The sequence below is a fragment of the Neopelma chrysocephalum genome, unplaced genomic scaffold (assembly GCF_003984885.1).
Source record: "Neopelma chrysocephalum unplaced genomic scaffold, ASM398488v2 Primary Assembly neopelma1_60, whole genome shotgun sequence".
In the NCBI taxonomy this organism is placed as follows: Eukaryota; Metazoa; Chordata; class Aves; order Passeriformes; family Pipridae; genus Neopelma; species Neopelma chrysocephalum.
Genome location: NW_020897715.1, coordinates 4,615,516 through 4,636,030, shown reverse-complemented (window position 1 = coordinate 4,636,030; position 20,515 = coordinate 4,615,516). Strand labels below are relative to the sequence as shown.

The 20,515-nt window shown below is 42.7% G+C and overlaps 1 protein-coding gene across 1 annotated transcript in view; it reads left to right on the top strand.

Annotated features, from left to right (window-relative positions):
• Positions 1–7,632: 7,632 nt before the first annotated feature.
• Positions 7,633–20,515, top strand: part of CYYR1 (cysteine and tyrosine rich 1) — a 53,763-nt gene continuing 40,880 nt past the window's right edge. Inside the window, exons 1-2 of the mRNA XM_027681574.1 lie at positions 7,633–7,693; positions 10,025–10,127. Coding sequence (XP_027537375.1) covers positions 10,049–10,127 — 79 coding nt within the window. The 5' untranslated portion in view covers positions 7,633–7,693; positions 10,025–10,048. The remainder of the gene's footprint in view (positions 7,694–10,024; positions 10,128–20,515) is intronic.

Below are 20,515 nucleotides of genomic sequence, written 5' to 3'. Positions count from 1 at the left end.
TCAAGGGGCTGATACAATTTGCTTGCATAGAGCATTAAAAATAGGATACACAAGTTGTTCAGCTGAGCTTTTTTGGGAAGCTGAAAAACATCTAGCAATTGTGAAGATGTGTTTTGTCCCTGCATTTTATTAACACAAATCACTTGTTTCTATTGCCAGTTCTAGGGAATTAGCAAGCTGCCAAGGTGCTAATGAACATACAGTCTGAATAGTATTTCCAGTGCTATGGGCCAGGCTGACGAGGAACACTGGTGAATATAAATGGTGCTGTCTTGACCCATCTTTCTGCCTTCAACTTGAATGAGCTCTACCCTGATCCAAAACATTTGTCATCTGCTTTAACTGAAAAAATTAGAACATTTTGTTTTGTTTTTCAGTGAAAGCACTGTGCCACTTCTGAAAGCATCCTTATGTAAGGCAGAGAAATAGCCAAAGATTTTCCTCCACATCCTGAAGTTGCTCAAGGAAGAGCAACTGCCTTTTGACTAGAGCAGTTCTAATACTGAAGCTAATAAACGTGGCCACCTTCAAACATGTGGCTTTGGGGTTTTCATAGTTGTAGAATTGTGATTATGGTCGTTCAGTTTCTCTTCCCCACGTCACCAACTCCTCATCTACTACTGCTGTCCCTCATATCAGTTTATATAAGGATTTGAGATGTAGACATACAGGTAAAAAGAATTTCAAAAGGCAGGGCACTGAGTCCAGCTATCAGGGACTGAGTTCTTTCTTGTGTGAGAGTTCAATAAACAAATGTTATCAAACACCACTCTCCTGTCTCAACCCATGGAAATAGGACACTGAAGGGAATGACAAGGGCTTGTTACCACAGGGTATCTATTGGGCTAGTGATATTCCATCCTTCCCATGAGCAGCATGATGGACTGCCATCTTTTCAGATAGGTTAAGTCTAAATTCCTTGAGGCTTCAAAAAGAAAAGCTAATGCAATGGTTCCTGTCAAGTCATGCAATGTTAACATTGGGAGCCACATATATTTTGTTGTAACCATGAGGATCAAAAGAATGTTATACGAACGCTGGCCTTTTAGAAATAACAAATAACTATGTTTGCCCAAGCAAATATGTTAAGAATACAGCATTAAAAATGACTACCTGCTCCAACTCTAATAGCTATTGACCAGGGACTAAAGGATCAGCAGAATAACTATTTTCTCCCTCCTAAATATAGAATAACTATTTCCTCCTTCCTAAATACAAAAAACTACGATTCCTATCCATATGCTCCTCTTCATTTGCCACCACTCTTAGCTGGTTTCTGCTACTTGCTGTTTCATCTTTATTCAAGTAAGTGTAATAATTGTAATCCAGTTTACCAGCAAAGTGAAATGAATAATCACTAGTCTGGTGTTTGTTTCTCTGAAACATTTTCCTACACAGATCTTCTTAGGAAAGACAAAAAGTAAATTAGCTATGTTTTTCACTTAGTTCTCTGAAGGTCACAAATACCAGCCAAGTATCAGTAATTACAACAGATGCTGATACGGGAACTTGAGGCTGTTCACCCTGTGTGCTGAATGCTGCAGGAAAAGGTGACATTTGGCTGTTTGCATTGTACATTCCTTTGGAAAAATAATTTCAGTAGGTGCATTATGGGGAGGGGAGGGTAAAAGGAGGGGGAAATCCCCAAATCCAGAGACCTTCCTACAAGCCCTTCATTCTGCTCTTATAATAGATGCTAAATAACAAAAGACAAACTGAGATAATACACAATGTGTTGAAAAAAACAGGTAGAACAGACTGTGTAAAAAATGCACCATAGCAGGGTTCTTTGGACTCTAATGCATCCTTCCCCAGCAACTGCTGGTCCAATGAAGTGGTTTTTTTAACCTATCCTCAACATAAGCTTTTCAAACCCCACTCAGCACTGAATGGTGGAGGTACCTGACTGTGCTCTGAATGATTCTGTCTTAAACTAAACAAGCATTCTGTTTGGAGAAGAAACTTGAAATTCACTGAGTTCATTGCTTCTTAAGTGAGGATATTAATCTGCTTCTCACAAATAGTTCTTTAATGTTAGCCTCTACCATGTCTTCAGAGATCTTGCTTTATTTGAACTGAATCTGACAGAGATTCACACTTCCTATGATGTTTACAGCAAAGTAATATATACTTGCAAACAAATCAACTCGATTAAAGAGAAGATAATATGTAGTATTTTCTAAATACTTTCTACAAGTATTTTATATAATTTTAAAATTCTACAAAATTCTTTGGCGTTGCATCCCTGAATGAACGTGAGAGCAAGCTTTAAGCCACATTCATGGTTCCCTGAATCCTGAGCTGCTGGATTTTTCCTAAGGCATGAAACTAAGTATTAGAATAATCCTAAATCTTGGCTTCTGGTAATAGCCTTTGACAAACTCTGGAGATTTATTGGTTTCTGGGGTACATCACTTTTCCTGACTCTCAGATCAAAAAAATCACAGAATCATTTAGGTTGAAAAAGACCTCAAAGATCATTGAGTCCAACCTCTGACTGATCAACACCTGGTCAGCTAGACCAGAGCACTCAGTGCCACGTCCAGTTGTTTCCTGAACACCTCCAGGGATGGTGACTCCACCACCTCCCTGGGGAGCCCCTTCCAATGCTGAAGAACCCTTTCCATGAAGAAATTCTTCCTTATGTCCAACCTGAACGTCCCCTGGGGCAGCTTGAGGCTGTGTCCTCTCCTATCACTTGCTGCCTGGGAGAAGAGGCCGACCCCCACCTGACTACAACCTCCTGTCAGGGAGTTGTAGAGAGTGATAAGATACTTCGGAACAGAGCTCTCCATGCTGTTTCAATTCTTTTCATCAAAATTGAAGGTTTGGCTGTTAATTTAAAATGTTCTGTAGAAGGAATGTGAAAAATAACAAACACCAAGACACTGACGAGACATTTTAACTTGGTAATCTCTAGCTTGTTGCTCATCCCCTTACATACCTTCCTCACTGACTGTCACAATAAAAAACGATGCTGTACGCAAAAATTTATCACTGTGCTCTAAAACTATGTGCAGGATGAAATTTTAAAAATTAAACCCCGAAATTTAAAAGAAAAGAAAAAAAGAGGAGCATTAGTCAGATGACATGGTAGCTGTCTTGGTATCTTGTATGTTGACAGTTAACTCACATCAATCGAGGATTTAATGTCATGACTGTTTAATGCCTAATGCTCAGTTTCAAAAGGAAATAAGTTTGGACAAAGTTCTTATATTTCTGATTTTGATCCATACATCCTCAAAAGTAATATAAGCATTTAAGAAAGCCATTTAATTACTCAGATTCTGAATTCTCACACCAAATGGTGAAAAAAATAAAACTGATTGGGAGGGAGAGGATTTGGAAGGAAAAAAACCTCAATGCTAATGCCTAAACCCAAGACTTCTGTGGTTAGAGAATTTTCTCCAGATGTTGTTGCTAAGCTTCACCAAGAACTACAAATTAGTTTATTTAACAAATATTTCATTAAAGAAACCAATAAAGCACACAAGTCTCTGTATTTTTAAATAACATTTATCAAGTCTGAATGAAATTCAGCCTTTCATCAGGTGCTTACTGTTAGAATAGGTTTATAAATCACTCTTTGGTGCTCTACCAGAAAGGATACAGCATTTTTGAGACACTCCTTGTTCTTAATAGAAAAAATGGCAAATGTGTTTCATCATTCCCCTTCCTGTAGGCAAATGCATGCATTTTACATAGGTAGAAGTAGAGCAATTTTGTAGAATATGACCTCTATACTGCAGAGATTCCGTCTACCTTAACACAGTAGGTATAACTGAGAGGGCCGTAAGAGATGTTGTTTGCTGCCTAGGAATTATGGTATTCCTGTGTATTGCTTTTTGCCAGCTTTACACAGCAGCAGGCAGGAGTGCTGAGTATATTCCTCATGTGACAGGGACCTGCAGTCTATGTAGAGAGGAAAAAGATTGTCTCATACCCTTCTAGGAGTTCCGCCATAAACTCTTCAGTGCCAAAGATACTGTCAGAAATCAGAAACCCTGAAGGAGATAATAAAATGGCTTGTGTGGAGACAAGTAGTAATGTATTTTTGGAAAAAAAAGAAAGCAAGCATGGGTTTTTTTGTTTTGTTATAGTCAACAATAGTGTATGTATAACTATGCCAATCTACAATAAACCTAATACTAATGGAGTAGTCAGGAAAAGACGTGGCGCTCTGTCAAAGGAGGACAGAGTTTGATATTAAAAATCCATTTAAATATTGCATTAGTATTCAGGCCACCCTCAGAAGAAGATTTAGCAGAAAGAGCACCCCAAAGCGACAATGAAACTGATTAGAAGTGTGAAAAATTTTCTGTTTAAAGGAGGAGAAAAGATTAAGTATTTTTGACTAGTGGTGTGATAAGTCAAGGGAGACAGAAGGGAATCAAAAATTAGAAACCCAGTCCAGCTAAAGCAGAACCACTGGGAAGCTTTCATTAATTTCAGCAAAAGTTGGAGTATGCCCTCTGTCAGCTACTCCTGGTTGTTCTTTCACAGTGTAGCAAAAGAGAAGATTCTGGATGAAATGCACAGTGGAATGATGTGTGCCATCAGAAGCACAGTGTATCTGCTGCACTCCCTACCACTGGACACTGACACAAGGGACCCACAGGAAAAGAAGGGTGACTTTAACACTTCTCTCAGGTACAAGAGCACATACAGGCACTGCTCCTGACTGAGAGCAGAAGAAGGTGGTGCTCAGAGGTGGTTAATGCTCAGATGAGACTACCCCCCATGCCATGACAGGACAACATGGGGCAGAGATTAACAGGCTGCCCCTCTTTCCAGAACCAAAACCTGGCTCAGCAGTTCCTCTGCTGCAGCAAAGAGAACCCAGGCTCTTTTGGAGATGCTCATAAGTTGGTCAGCTTGATACATGCTGGAAATCACGTAGAAGACTTATTGTTCCTTATGTTGTGCCAGTTAGGATCTGGAGTTCAACAAGAGACATCTTTAGCATGTGTATAAGATATTCTGTTAATTGTTTTCAAGTGATTTCTCTAGAGGTAGTCTAGAGGTAAAGAGGTTTAAATGCTTGTCCTAAGAATGTGCCTTTTCCTCTATTAAGTTTCCTCTAGTGCTCTATGTGTGATAATTACTGTTTCTAAACTGCTAATTAAGCTTCTGGAGACAGAGATGCCTGATTATAGTGAGTTTCAAAACACTAGTGCACTGGGAGCAGGGTTTTCTCCATGAACTGTGCCTGAAGATTAGCACTTGAGGGCTTGTACACTTAACATGATGTTACCAATCCTGCATGCTTTTGAAAACCATCTTTCAATACACTTTTCTGATAAGAGATGACTTGGCCATCATACGGTGCTGAAACAGTTTTATAAGGAGTCTCATTGTGGCTAGGACCTTAGCTCTAATCTTTTATTGTTCTTTGCTGTGAATTACTCTTCCTTTAAAACCTCCTTCTGAGAACACTAAATAGTTTTTGGTCCCAGGAGGACCTCAGCACAGCAGAAGCAGATGACACTGCCCTGACATTATTCTCCCTATTTTCAGTTTTCTACAAATGTGTTCCATGATGCTGAGAACAGTGGAAAGGGGACAGAGTAGGAGAGAGTTCGAGTACATCTTCCAGCAGATTTCTTCATCTTCAGAGCACACGGTAGAGCTGGAATGATGGGCACAGCTGGGGATACACTTCCTCTTCTGGGTGTCCTTCTTACTTGGGCAGGGAGCTGTCGCAGAGCAGCCCCTTGGGTGGTCTGTGACAACCCACAACAGGCTCTCTTACTCCAGCTCACCCGTGGGCATGGGTTAAAGGCTGATAACCCAATGCCAGAAGATGAATTTTGTGACTTCCCCCTACACACACCCTCCTCTCTTCCAAGAAAAATCCACAGGAGGAAGAAGATAAAGCCTTGAATTGAAAGTTTTTCATGGATTGTTTTCAACATTAATATGAAGATGTAATTCGCCTTGTCGGCTGGACCTTTCAATTGTGTATTCTAAGGACAGTACTTGGGAAGTAATGATTAGGGTTGTGAAATGTTAGAGAGGTTCAAAGGACTTGTCCCCTGTGGACAGAAAAAAAATAAAACTACAGAAGGTCCATAAGGTTGTTAAATGCAAATTGTTATGGAATTCAAGCGCACTGGTTTACAACTATGGGGCAATTTTACCCACATTTTTGGAAAATAACTGAAATGTGACTTGCCAAGACAGCTGTGAAGGGGAGGGGACTGCAGGGGAAGGAATCAACAACAAAACCTGAAGAACACAAAATAAATACCAACAAAAGGCTAATGGTGATCAAGAATGATTATTTAAAACCAAAAACCTGGAGATGTCAGAGTTTCTGGGAGTTATCTTCAGATCTGAGACTCCTTTATCTGCTAAATTCTTTACCTTTATTACCAATACTATCTATTGGCAAAACTGTATAATTTTTCAAGCTTTTTTCCAGAGACAACTGTGGCCTGTGACCAGACGAAGACACGGGCAGCAGATGCAAATCCTTTTAAATAAAAGTTCCCCACCTGGTACGAATTTTACTCTCAGCAGTTAACATAAAACCGAAATTTCCTTTTATACATTTAACTTGGCCTGTTGCATAAACTAAGGAATACACACTGCAGGGTAGTTAAAAACATGTAAAGTTGTTTTTCTTTGTTGACAGGCAAGTTCTGGCAGATATTTGAAAAAACACTGCGTTGATAAACAAAACAACCAGCTTTCAAGTGATTTGGCTTGGTGGTTTGGGGTTTTGTTGTTATCATTACAGAATAGCTAAATCTGGAAAAAAAATTCATTTATGTCTCTGTGTGAGCCTTCCCCTGTGAGCTGCCAGCAGCAGGAAGCCCTTTATGAGCAGAAACACCTGTGGATGTTTCTCATTTTTGTGTGCATACTTCAGCCTTCCAAAGGGCATTCCTCGACCTGCAGCTCTTCGTGCAAAGTCAGAGACGAACCCTTTTGTTTTGTGAGACCGCGGGGTAAACATTTCGGCCTCTGGGGCCCCGTCTGTGGGAATTCTCACACGGGGTGAGTTACGGCGGCACTTAAGCGGCTATGAAAAATTACTCTTGAAAAACACTTCAGAGTATTGTTCTGGCGTGGTGATGGGAAATGCTTACTGCTGGGCAGCACGGACAAGGTGTGTGGGTTTTGTGCCAGAAGCAGGACCACGGGCACGGCCGGTAGCCCCTCCACCAGCGTGCCCCATCCCCACACCGCTCCTCGCTCGCCTTTACGAACAAATTATGTCTTCGATCCCAGCCCACAAACGATCACAGTTTCAGTCGCAGTTCAAAAACTACCCCGAGGACCCCCCTCGAACACGGCGGGAGCGGGACGGGCGCTGCCTTTCGCAGCACTCCGCTGTCCCCGCGCCGGCCGAGCCGGGGCCGAGCCGGACAAAGGCGGCGGGAGGCGGGGAAGCGAGAGGGGCCGCGCCGCGACGGGGCGGCCCCGCCGTCGCCACCAGGGCGCTGCCGGGCCGTCCCGGGGGCGGCTGCGGGGGGCAGCGGGCCCGGCCCGGTCCCTGCCCGGTCCCCGCGGCGCCGCCCGCCACCCTCCCCGGCCCGCCCCCGCGACGGGGCGGGCGGCGGCTCCGCGCCCGCCGCCGGCATGGAGAGAGCGGGGCGGCGCGGCCGGACCGAGGGGCGCCCCTCCCGGGGGGTGCTGCTGCCCCCCGGCCTCCTCCTCCTCCTTGTCCTCCTCCTCCTCCTGGCAGGTCAGCGGGGCCGGGGGGCGCGGGCAGCGGGTGCGAGCGTGGCCGGGAGGGCGGCGGGGGCTGGAGGTTTAGGGCAGACACGGGGGCTTTTCCTCGTCGGCGATGGAATTGGCAGCCGGAGTTGGAAGGGGTTCCTCGGGGTGTCCCAGCAGAGCAGTCCCGGGCATGGTGTGCTGTGCGTGAGTCCCGCTGGGGCTGCAGGGAGGATAAACCTCGAGAAGGGACGACGGAGAGGGGACCTCATGAATTGTGTATAAATACGTAAAGGGAGCGTGCCAAGAGGATGGAGCGCAGGTTCTGCTCGGTGGTGCCGAGTAATAGGACCAGAGGCAACGGGCAGAAACTGATGCCCAGGAAGTTCCACCTGAACATGACGAAGAACTTCTTTACTGTGCAGTGACCCAGCACTGGAACAGATTACCTAGAGAGGCATCTCCCTCACTGGAGATATTCCAGAACCATCTGGATTCAATCCTGTGCCATGTGCTTGAGCAGGGAGGTTGGACCAGATGGATCCAACTGGGGTCCCTTCCAAGCTGACCCGTTCTGTGATGCTGTGAACCCACACCCTGCAGGAGAGACCTGTGAGGTGCCCGGCAGGGTGAAGGCACCTCAGTACCGCCAGGGCTGGAGTCAGGAGGTGCTCTCCAGGCACAGCCGGAGACACGAGCTTGTCCCAAAGAAAGGGTAGCAGTACAAAAGCCTGGAGCCACTGGCATGGGGCATCCCATGAGGGCAGCTGTGCCAAAGCCTTGTGGCAGTCACCCTGCTTGCTGCTCCCTCATACCAGGGCTCTCCCAGAGAGGGGTGTTGCACTGGCTGCCCCGATTCACTTGCTGGGGTGGTTGGCAGAATGGTGGGTCATTGTTCCATTTTTTCATGCATTGCTTTAATAACGGGGTAATCGCACAGGTTTAGGGCAGAGCTGCACAGGCTGACCCACGTGCTGTGTTGCACAGCCCTCTCCAGCCCTCACCATCCCTCACCCTCACTTGGTACTTGTTTTCAAGCATGAGCAGGTTCAGAGAGCTGACCTGCTAAAATCTCATGAGCAAGCTTCAGGCTGTGAGATGGACCAGCAGTACAGTCAGTGAGCAGAGGAGCCTCGGTGCGAGGTGGGAACTCACACCCAGAGGTGGGGCAGGAATAGGAGCACAGCAGCAGCTGGGATGAGGGGGAGTTGCCTGGATGCCAGCACACTAAAAGTTGGGCCAGCACAGATGAAAGCCAGTAACAGCAGTGGAAGAGTGGGAACCTTGCAGCATGAGCTGCTGCCTGGGGAACAGGAGCCACAGCACACTGGGAATGCAGAAGCATAGTTTGCCATCTTCGTTTTCAGGTCTCTGTCATGTCAGTGTGTGACCAAATAGGTCACCAAGGGTGATGGTGTCCAGGACAGGGAGTCTGTTTGGATTGATCCAGGCAGCAACTGAGGTCTTTAGAGCGGGGAAGGAGAACCAGCGATGAGATGTGGGAAGTGTGAGATCCCCAAGGATGTTCTTACAGTGCAGTGGCAATACACAAAAGACTGTGTGGTGTTATTTACTTGGGGAGACCTGACTTAGGGCTTTGAAAACACTGAGTCACGACAGCACAAGAGGTCAATACCTTTAAAATAGCTTCTCAACAGCAGTAACAAGATACATGTTCTTCCATGCTTCTTAATTGCAAAGAGCTCTCTTACTGTTGTTTCACAGTTTGTTTTGTTCCTCAGTCCAGCAGAGTGTCACTGCTGGAAACACTCGTGGCCCCAGCTGGGCAGGACAGTCTTTGGCAGTGGGGCAGAGAGGGCACCACTGGCCTCTGTGCTGGGCACTGCCACACTGACCATGGCCCTGGGGCTGGAGCAGAGCCAGGGGAGCTGGTGCCAGCTGGCAGGGAGTGAGGGAGCCCCAGGCAGTCTAATTTGCACGCCTGGCTGGGGCTGGGCAAGAACAGAGGGGGGATGTAGCCTGTTCTCAGGCACCTTCCTTCTCCTCCCTTGCCACCCTGCAGGTCAGCAAGACAGGCAGGCAGGACTCCTTGATGGAATGGAAAAACTTGATCTGTGGTGTCTTAACATTTCAAAATGCTCTTTTTTTATTTTAAGGGATTAAGTATAAGAAGGAACTGATGAGGCCAGCTACAAAATACCCATACACAAAGCACCTAACTCGGAAATGCAGAACGAGTGGGAATGGGCTGCCATTAGGATTACAGGGTCAGGTTGCACCTCGAGTGAAGTCCTGTGATTGTATAAAACTGTTAGAATCCATTTTCTTTAAAGTTGTGCTGTACAGCATTTTATTGTTGCTGCTGTTTGACCTCATGAGTGTTATTTTTATTCAGCAGAAGATTGTCTGGCTCAGTGTGATAATGACTGCAAAGCTTACTGCTGTGATGGGACTACTCCCTACTGCTGTTCATATTATGCCTACATTGGGAATGTCCTTTCGTAAGTATATTTGCGCTTCAGAAGAAAAACCCAGTGTGTTGTATTCATGGGCTCAATGTAAATTTGGGTTGTGGGAAACTATGTTTTGGCAGTAAACACTAGCAGGGTTTGGGTTTTTTGGTTTTAGTTTGGTTTGTTTTTTTTTTTCCTTGCTGGTAACAAACATTGGTGTTCCTTTGAAGTCTCATATTGCATGTTTTTGAAGCAAACCAGAGAGCTTGCTAAAATTGGGGGTTCTGTCCTTAGTTTGTGTATAATAACATAATTTGTGCAAGTAAGCTTTAGAGATAGTGAGATCCTTGTTTCAAGCTCTTGAGATAAAAAGACTTGTGAATAAAAATTTTGTGGGTTTTGTTGAAATGCTTTGTCACAATATCTGAGTCAGTAGTGATTCAAATTATTTGGATTTGAAATTAATTTTGCTTTGAATACTTTTTTCCCCCTTCTCTTTTTTATTGACTTATTTGTTTTTGTTAAGCGGTTTTTGAGTGTCGGTGGAATTTATTGAACAGATTGTAGGTGAGGGTAATCTGACCCTTTAACACTGTGGTATGAATAGCATGCTTCACAGTGCTTTAAAAAACACAGCAGGTGAAATGAAGTGGTTACGAGTATTTTCTATCTAGAGAAAAAATATAGGAGAAAACTGTTGATTAAAAACACAGGCTGCAGTGCAGCTGTTTGTCTTTGCAGTGGTGAGGAAGAAGAGAAACTTGCCTGCTGGAGCATTGACTCTGGCCTTAATTTAAGTGACAACCCATAAGTATTACATTCATGTGCAAGAGCAAACCTAAGCTAAACACAAAATGTTGTTCTTCAAGATAGGACATCTCACTTTCTGTTTAGTCAATCCCACCAGTAATTTCCTTAACCTTTAGCATGCAGTCTGTGGCTTTTTTTTGGTTTATGTTCTTGACTAAAACCAGAAAACTTAAAAAAGGCATGGCATAGAGACTGCCTGGTGCTTGGGGGGGAGTGAGTGGGAAGGCGATAGTTGCTTTTTTCTAAAAAGGTTCCTCTGATGCAGGTTTTGTTTCAGCCGTGGTACCTGGGGAATATTCCAGTGTTCCCTTCAGCATATTTTATAGCACTTTGAAGGAGTAGGCAGAGTGATGGTATTTTAATACAGAATTGATCCACAGTTTTTAAAGCAGATCAGATGCTTCCTGGGCTAAAGTAAATAAAATTTGTTAGAGCACCAGAATCCTTCATTCATCTGGAAATGAAAAAGCATGTACTTTAAATTGATTACTACTGGAGAATGACAAGTGATTTTTTTCCCTGCTTACCTAGGGAATGCCTGCTTTGATATTTTTTTTCTTTGTTTTTATTCCAAAATTGCTGTTCCATTTACAAGCATCAAAGGAGGTGCTCTTCTTGAATACCTTATTCTAGCTCGCATGTGGTTAGAAATGATGGACACAAGAGCACAGGATATCACATTATAAGAAGGAGGCTTCCCACAGAGCAAGTGAATTTCATCTCCCACTTCCACATGAACATTGCTGGCATTTTCTAGCTAATGTCAGAACTGTGCTTTGTTAGGGATCGACCGGGGGTTCTTTAGAGTGACTGCTGAAATGTTCAAACCGTGCCCTCAGTGCCAGGTTGACACCTAGTCTTTTTGTGTGTTTATTTAACACATGTAAACAGCCTATTGAATTAGAGGTGAGTGCCAGTGGCTCTGACACACTGGAGGGGTTTGTGTGTATCTGGATGGGTTTGAATACTGAAGGGGGCTCTTACAAGTGTTGTTTGCCACAGTGTGTCTTGAAGGAGGCATTCAATTCTTCTAATTTTTTATGGTTAAGTACTCCAATTTATACACTAAGAGAACAGTCAGGAGTCATTATACTCCTCTGACCTGACATTTCGCATGATTAAGTCACAGATATTCTTTTTTCCTAAAAGCTGATTTGGGTGTGTCTTCTTTAAACATGTGTAATCTCATTTTGGAAACTTCAGGCATTAATGAGTTGACCATCTGTCCTGGTAAACTGTTCTATAGTTCATTTCCTAACATTGCTGGGAAATTTTACTGGGAAATGAAGGTTGGAATTCCTACTGTCAGCTCTTAACTTAACTTATCTGCGAGTTTGAAATGTGGCCCTAAATAGTCATCATGACAGCTCTCAACCTTATCACTGAGCCGGGTGAACTCTGTCAGCCTCACATGTAAGATTTGCTTTGTTTTGCTTTGCCCAGCTCAGGGGTCAATTCTTTAGCCTTCCTTTGAGCTCCCTCTCCTATATTCACTTCCTTCTTTAAGTGTGGCTGGCAGGACTGAGCACAGAGTTTTGACAGAAGCCTTGCTAGGACTATTTTTTCCTGTACCTTTCTTTGAGTACCTATTTTGAAGCAGCTATCTGTGATGATCACTGAAGACATAAATGAACTTAGCACTTTGTTCCAGCTCTAAGTCTGTAAGTCTTCAAAGCATGTCTGCCTCTTTCAGCCTGCAAACTGTTCTTTGCTGGGTCTACTACCTTGGATTTGGCTGCTTTGCAGAAGATTTTATTGTGACTTTAGCTATGCTCCATAAGAATAACCTTCTCTTTTCATTATTGGGCACTGTATTGCTTTGTGGCGGGTTTTTTTTATGTGCAAGAAGTTTCATGTTGCCTCAATCTCAAATGACAAACTCATGAAATTGCACTAGAATTTGGAAATGGTCATTAGCGACCTTTCTGCTTATGTCTTTCTGTTAACAATTGTGTATTGAAATCTTTAAAAGAATTGAATTTAATCCAACACACTATGTGTCCTGATAATTCCACATAAAGCTGTTCTTTCGATTTCCTTCGTGTCCTTCAATATCATAATTTTTGATCCTGCTGTCTGCACCAAACAATGGACATGATCTGCACGGGTGCTTTCAAAAGTGCCTTTTTACTGCCTGAACCACCATGAGGAGTCCTCAGTGTTGTCTTCTCTCTGCTTCTTCAGAGGTTGCTTATGCTTCTTCATTTGCTTACCTGTAATGTCTGTGCTCTCTGTATTCTTTATAAATCTGCGTGTCTTTCTGATGTTCCTGCTCTTTATCTTCTCTGAGATGGTTTTTTTTGCAAGCATAACTCTTTCTTGCAGTTTTGGAAAAGCCTTTTGATGTGCAGTAGAGTCTTTTTAAACAATTCTGTTTTGTTTCATGCCTCTCACTCTTCTCTTTTTAGGCCCATATGCCAGCAATTGTAAAAACAGACTATAAACACCAGGCAATAATCTATACACTGATTTTAAAACAAAGTCAATGTGACTAGATCATGATTATTAATACTTAAATTGCTTGTAGCCTGCAAGTGATTAACTTACTCTCTTCACTCATTAAAACAAGTTTCAACATTGAGATATTCTACAGAGAGATTTAGAATTTTCTATTTTAAGAAATCATCAGCTTTTTAGGACACTAGGGAATTTTTTTTTAGTTAGAAGATGTTCTCAGCAAACATCCTTCAGGCTGTGTGCATGTGTGATTAGCCTGTTTTCCTTTCCACACTTGAAGAACAGATGCAGATTTGTCAGCTCACTCTAGTATTTGGATTTCAGGGCCTGTGCGAGATGTTCCAGTAACTCCATCTTTAGCTGGACTACAGGTATAATCTGTAAGCATTCAAGGTCTGTGATTGAGTCACCTGTAATCCCACGAGCATCTCTAATGTAAAATAACACATCCTTCCTCCTCCTCTCTTCCTTCATGAGAGCAAGTTGTTACAGTATTAATGTTGCAATTGTATTTCCTTTCCTACTAGTTTTCAGTAGCTACAGCCAGTCATAATTTCCTCTGATATATGTATATATATATGTGCATTTCCTCCTGTTTATTTGCTTGGCATCCAATGCTTAATAGTTAGCCCTTCTAAAAACCCCAGGGCTCCTCAGAGGTGGGTGTCAGCACGAAAGGAGTTTCTTCTGCCGGACCCAAATTTGAGTGTGTGTTTCTGCCAGTGCATTTTGTATTTGCTTCCAAGAGGCTCCAAATTATCTGGCCCCCATGCTTATCCTGGTGGATTTCCTGTGGGCTAATTCCCAGCTAAGTCTTCTCCACCACTTTGTGCCTGATGTTTATTGTGACACACAGGTAGCTTTTGACACACAGGTGGCTCTTTGGGCAGAGATGTCAATAGTTGCATGTTGTCAGGGCTGGTTTTGGATGTTGTCTTTGCTCTTCAACAGCACTTCACAGCCACACAGCTGGTGTGAAATAATCCTAGATAAAAAAATGGAGCAAAGAGGACAAATAATCCAGCTGCTATTTCAATCAAATGCTGCTGGGCCCGCTGAATGTTCAGTGGCAATGAAAGGACTTACACACAGATTTGGCCCACCAAATTTAAGAAAACCATTGGTAAAATATTCAGCCCTAGTGATTGGTCTGTATTTCCCTGGGTAAGTCTTTAAGGGGAGTAAAGTGGAATATTGGCTTAAGCCAAAGAAGAAAGCTAAGATGCTACATTACATTGCAAAGTTTCTTAATACACTCTGTCTTCAGAAATGTCTTACTCTAAGGCAACTTTTATTTAGAAAAACAACACAAAAGAAAACTAAACACCTGATTCCAAGAACTTCAAAAGTAATTGGAGGAAAATGTAAATAAAAACTTTAGAGAACTGTGATCTCATTACAGGTAGTGACATGGTGATTTGCAAGAGGGTAGGTGGAAAAAGCAGAGATACTGATGATGCAACAACCTGTTTAGTGAAATAGCAGATGTTGTTTACATGAACTTAATGTATGTTGGAGGGAGTGAGTTTTTTGGGTGGGTTTGGGGTTGTTTGGGATTTTTTAAGTCTAGAAATTGCACAATGCAGCCAGGAAGGAAGGAAGGCAGACAGAGAATGGGAGGAAAAGAGGCAGAGAATACATTCAGCATAAAAATTGTGTGTGTGCCTCAGCCTGCAAAACTGAAGCAAAAGCTGTGTGTAGTGTATCTAAGTGTGGCATTTGATGTGAAGTACTTTTATCCAGTAGTACCTTTGATAAAACAGCTCACCTCAGAGAAAGCGATTTTTGTTCCCGAAGGGAAGAATGTTCCTTAAGCTGATTCACTTGATATGGGAATATGGGATGGAGGGTGGATCTGGAGGAGGAATGCACCAAAGGACAGAATTAACATTTTAATGGTTAGGAATATAGAGATGTAGCCTCTGGAGTTCATATTGAATAAAAGAAATTCAGGAAGCTTGGCATTTGCTGCAGATTCCAAATAATTAAAATTAGACGCTTTTGGGCATCCCACAGTAAATGTGTTTAGCAGCATATGGGTTGAGGATGGTTCTGTTTCTGCATGACAGTTGTATGGTATGGTACTCTGCTTAAAATAAAATTGTGTTCCTCTTCATCAATGTACTGTTCCAAATTTCCCATGATTGAAGCACTTCAGGACAATATGTGAAACTGCAATTTATCTGGCTGTTGCCATTTCATGCCTCTGGCTCTGGGACTTTCATTCCATGCCAGAGGTCTGCCGAAGGCCCAGTTCAATAATTATTTTTTCCATTTGGCTTGACTTCTGATCAGGAGAGTCTTCCTGAATGAGAACATGTAGCAGAGGCTCAGGATGCTTGTGCTGAGTACAAGGGGCTGGCTATAAACATGTCATTGGTAAGGCCAAGACTGATAATTAACTGCTTTCCTTTCATTCTGTCCAAGAGTTGAATAGCAGTTCAGCCTTTTATTCCTTGGTCTTCAACATCTGGAGTACCTGTAGAAGCATGCTATCTGTGCTTCAGCCTAGGAAAACCTCTGCAAGAGAGGTCTCTCCGTGCAGGGGGTTGATTAACCACAGCCTAGAGAAAAATCTAGGACCACATTTTCATTGTAAGATCTGCTGGAGAGGGAATGGGTATTTGAAATGTGACCTTTGCCAAAGTGTTTGAACTACCAGTTGTTTTTTGTTCCGTGCCTGTTGTCCTGGTTCATATCCTTTAATGAAGAATGTGCCATCAGATTTACAGCCAGAGCAGTATCTGCTCCTGATGACGGCTGCAGAGGAAACCCTTGTCAGCACCACAATTAAAACACAGGGCGCCTCTTCTTCAGCCCTTTGTGTTTTCATTTCTGACCCTGTGTTGTGACAAGCAGCTCAAAATGGGGAGAAAACTGGTTTGCTTGCCAAACGGCAGCTCTCAGAAGATAGCTCCTGCTTTAAGTCTCCCACCTCTTTTTCATTTGGATGTCTGAACAACTGTTTTGAAATGGTTGAGACTAACAGGTTTGCATTCTTTTGTTTGTTTGATCATTTTTGGAAGTTTAGGGGTTTTTAGTTTAGTAAGAACTATAATACTTTTTTTAGTGAGAAGTAGAAATCATTGTAAACATGCAAGTTCAATTGTTCATAAGAAAAAAGTCTAGCATGGGTTTGTGCTAAAACTTGAATTGTTGACGTCCCTGTGGATCATCTGTTTTTCATCATTTGGAAGATTGTTAGAATTTGGCCTGAAAATAGAAGCATTAAGGTATCAATCACTGAAGTGCTCTCTGGCTTACAGAAAACTCTAAGGGGGAAAAGTAAACATTCTTAAGGAATTCAGAGAAATTAACTTGCTTATACTGCTCTATTTCAAAAATATTTTTCAGTGAAAAGGAGAGATAATTTTTTGTTCTTCGCTTGCAGTGGTCTGTTTTGGAAGCCTGCAGGATTTTCCCATAAGGTTCAGCCATGTAGAAGATAAATGTTTTCTTAACACTTAGTAAGACTGACATAAAGACTGAACCTGGGGATTATGTTGATCACAAGAGGACTGTCCTTTCTTCATAAGAATTTTACCTTCTGTCTATTTTATACTCACTCGCACACCTTTCCCTTTTTCAAAAGGGGGAAGGTCCACCCTCTGAATTTGATAAGAATCTGTAACTTCGTTCAGTCCTCTGTACATCCAAAATTTTCAAAAAAATTCAGATATTGTGCTGGGCACCAGTTCAGCAAAGTAGTTAAATGTGTTTGTAACTTCAAGGTGACGAGTAGCTGTAATGGATAGAGTCCTCAACCTGTTGAAATCAATAAGCTAATTACTTGAGTGGGGATCTTGTGCACTTGGCTCTAATGGGACAAGTTGTAAGCTGAAGTACCTTGTTGAATCCAAGTGTTTAAAAAAAACATTTTTTCTTTCTGTGTTTTTTTTGGTCACCATGGTACCTTCCACATTCACTGCCACTTTATGCTTCCTTGCTCTTGGTTGAAGCACTGGTGTGTCACTCCTGCAGGGTCAGGAGATGCATAGGACAAATCCCCCCTCGTCTGACTTATGCGTTCCCTGCACATCCAGTGTACACAAGCCTCCCCTACCCCCAGCTGGGGAATTTCTGTTTTAGTGGCTAATTTGGAGATTTCCCTGAGCATGCAGGATTCTCAGAGGATTAGTCTCTTGCATTTTGTACTGGTTGCTCTGTAGTGAGTAATATCACACCAACCTGGAGCAGGATTATTAATGGAGATACTTCTGGGTCAGAAGCTCTGCAGGAGAACCATTTGATGCTGCTCACAGTGTAATTGCAGCCAATCCAAATAAAACCTGTAGCATTAATTCAGTATTTGAACAATAGTGTCCTAGAAAGAGAAACTCTCATTCTAATCTTAATGCGCCTCTTGAAGGGGCAGAAACAGACTTCAGCACATATAAATGAGTTATTAAAAATTAAAGGAAATGAACTGTTAATTCACAGGGCAGCCACAATTTCCTTCAAGATTTGTAACCACAACTGGGTAGAAATTCCACAGTTAATACAGTCCTTAGAAATCCAATGATGTTTTCTCAATGATTTTTCTCTGTTTAAAAAAGAAAAGGGTTGTGACATTTGCTTTCAGAATCACTTCTGCTATCGTAAAAACTTTTTTCCCCCCCTGCAGTGAATTGTTTTTGTAAAATGCAAGCTTGCTCCTGGAACTCACTCCATATGTAGGTATTTAATATGGAATGGAGAGGCGCTAATACCACAAACAGGCCAGGCATGTTTCATCACTGTGTCTCTCCTCTGTTGGCTCATTCACACAGATAAGAGATTTTTACTGCTATCATTACATGGAGTTATTCCTTTTGCTCACAAGGGAGACTTGGTTTAATGCTGAACGTTCCAGCTTCTGTCTCTTTATTCAGGCCTGTGGTACACTTTGGCACAAGCACAGGCAGTACTAAGGTTGTACAGCTATTTTTGAAACATCTGCTCGTCAGCTAAGATTCTCTGAACCTTATTTTTTGGTACCTCATAGACTTGCTGTGCTGCTTTTGAAGCATAAAGGGACTGTGCAAACTCTCTCTACTCCAGTCCTTCCTACAGTCCGTGGTCAAGATGATCTAATGAAGGTATAATTAGGGTGCTGCTGCCCTGTAGCTATTTCCAGCTGCTGAGCAGCCCAGGGGGCACCAGCGTTAGTAAATTAGGAATAACATATAAAATGCAGCCCCAAATGTGTGTGCTTGTGCTATCACATTAACAGCAGTTTTGGTCTCTGATGCTGTGTGCTGCTTATTCTGGTTGTGCCCTTGCATTTGACTTTTTCCTTCCCACAGCACACTAAGAGAGAGCCTGGATGTAAACAGTGTCCCCTCCCCTCACCACCGGTGCTTCCTCCTCATGCAGTAAAAGGAACAGAATAGAAATAATCGTGTTGAACAGGAGAGGAGCAGTCAGCCTTGCAGAGTGGCATGTCCCTCTGTGGAGGGGGAGGCACCAGCTTCACCAGCACATGCCTTGCACTTCAGAAGAGAGTCCCCACCCCGGGGCAGTTTGCAACCCTCTGGGCAAGGCAATATCAACTGCAAAGGGAGGAGTGCTGCAGATCCCTTGTTCCCCGATGCCTCTGCAATAGACCTGTGCAGAAAAAGAGAAGCAGAAATGTTCTGATAGCAGACTGAGGAGAATTCTGAAATGGAAGACAAGCAGTGGAGAGACCCAAAATTAATTACTTGTGTATAAGTAGCACTTATAATATGATGGTGTTTAAATGGTACATGACAGCAGCTCTTAATTCTTTTGTTTGGATCAAATCCTTCAAGTCCCTGAGCTTTTGGGCCTCTCACATGCTGCTTTGGAAATGTAAACTAAGAGGAAGAAAATAAGCAGCCAGCATAAATTTAACACTTCACTTTTCATTGTTGGGACTAAGGCAACTCTTAGAGTATTTTTTAGCAGACCTTGTTGAAATATATGTCTTGGAACCTTACAGATATTCCTGGAAGAGTAACAAGAATTTTGTTAGTGCAATCATTTGTATGAAGAATACATCTTTTTTTTGTCATCATGTTTGCTTTCCACTTGTGTAGGATTGTATTCTGAATATGGACATTGAGAATGCCATTGATAAGCATATTCAGATGAAAACCTTGGGATGGAGAAGACTTGAATGTGAAGAGTCCTTGTGTGCCATGTCCAGCACAAAAGTGCTCTCAGCTGTGAGTGAGAAGCCTTGGTGTAAATGTAATCTAAGCAATTATTAACCTTCCTGCAAACCATTTTGTCATGTGCAAATGTTGCATTCTTTTAAGACAAGAGTTATTTTTGTCTGCCTTTTTGTTTGCTGACACCTCTTCTCTGGGCCGTGGCCTTTCCCTCAGTGCAGTGTGCTAACCCTTTGCATGATCTGAGTCCCCAAAGACCTTGATTAGGCTGTGTCCCATGGTAGATAATATATTTACATGGCTGAAAGCTAATATTGTTTATTCAGTCCACAGTGGTAACCCTGTGTTTGGCTTGGGAATAAATGGCCTATTTACAGAAGCTGAAATTATGAAAATGGATGACAGGATCACCCGTCTGCTCGCCTCACATTGCTTTCCTCCAGTGGCTCCTTGCAGGGATAATTTGATACTAAATTCCAGTGGAGAGTGAAAGAATAGAGCTTCAAGGCATGGGGGTTGAATTAAAAGTTATGGCTCTCATTCTTCATTTTCAACAACATCTAAAATTGTCTGAAGTAAAGCACAATTCATCTTTGTTCCTGAACCTTCACTTTCATTGCTGAATGAAACTTAATGATTGAATTAGCATATTTCCAAAAATGTAATAAAATGTCAGCCTGACAGTAGTGCTCTCAGACTTGCTACATGACAGGGGCACTGCAAACATAGTGGCATGTCTGCTGTATGTTTCATATAACATACTAACATTTAAGACAAGGTTCTGAGATTAGTAGGGGAACGATGGTATTTAACATCTGTATTTGGTAAGCTTATGTTGTCACTGTCTCCTAGCATAATTTATTTTGCATTAAAATTTCATAGCAAGAGAGGAAGTTTTTCTTGCTTGCTTCTCACACCCATCCCAGTCATCCTCTCTTCTGAAATTGGTGAGGATGAAATGGCCTCTGTGTGCTAGCAGGGGATGGATTTGATGACCTAGGAAGGTCATTTCACGTAGCCACATTGTTCAGGTTTGGGCCTGGGCTGATTGAACAT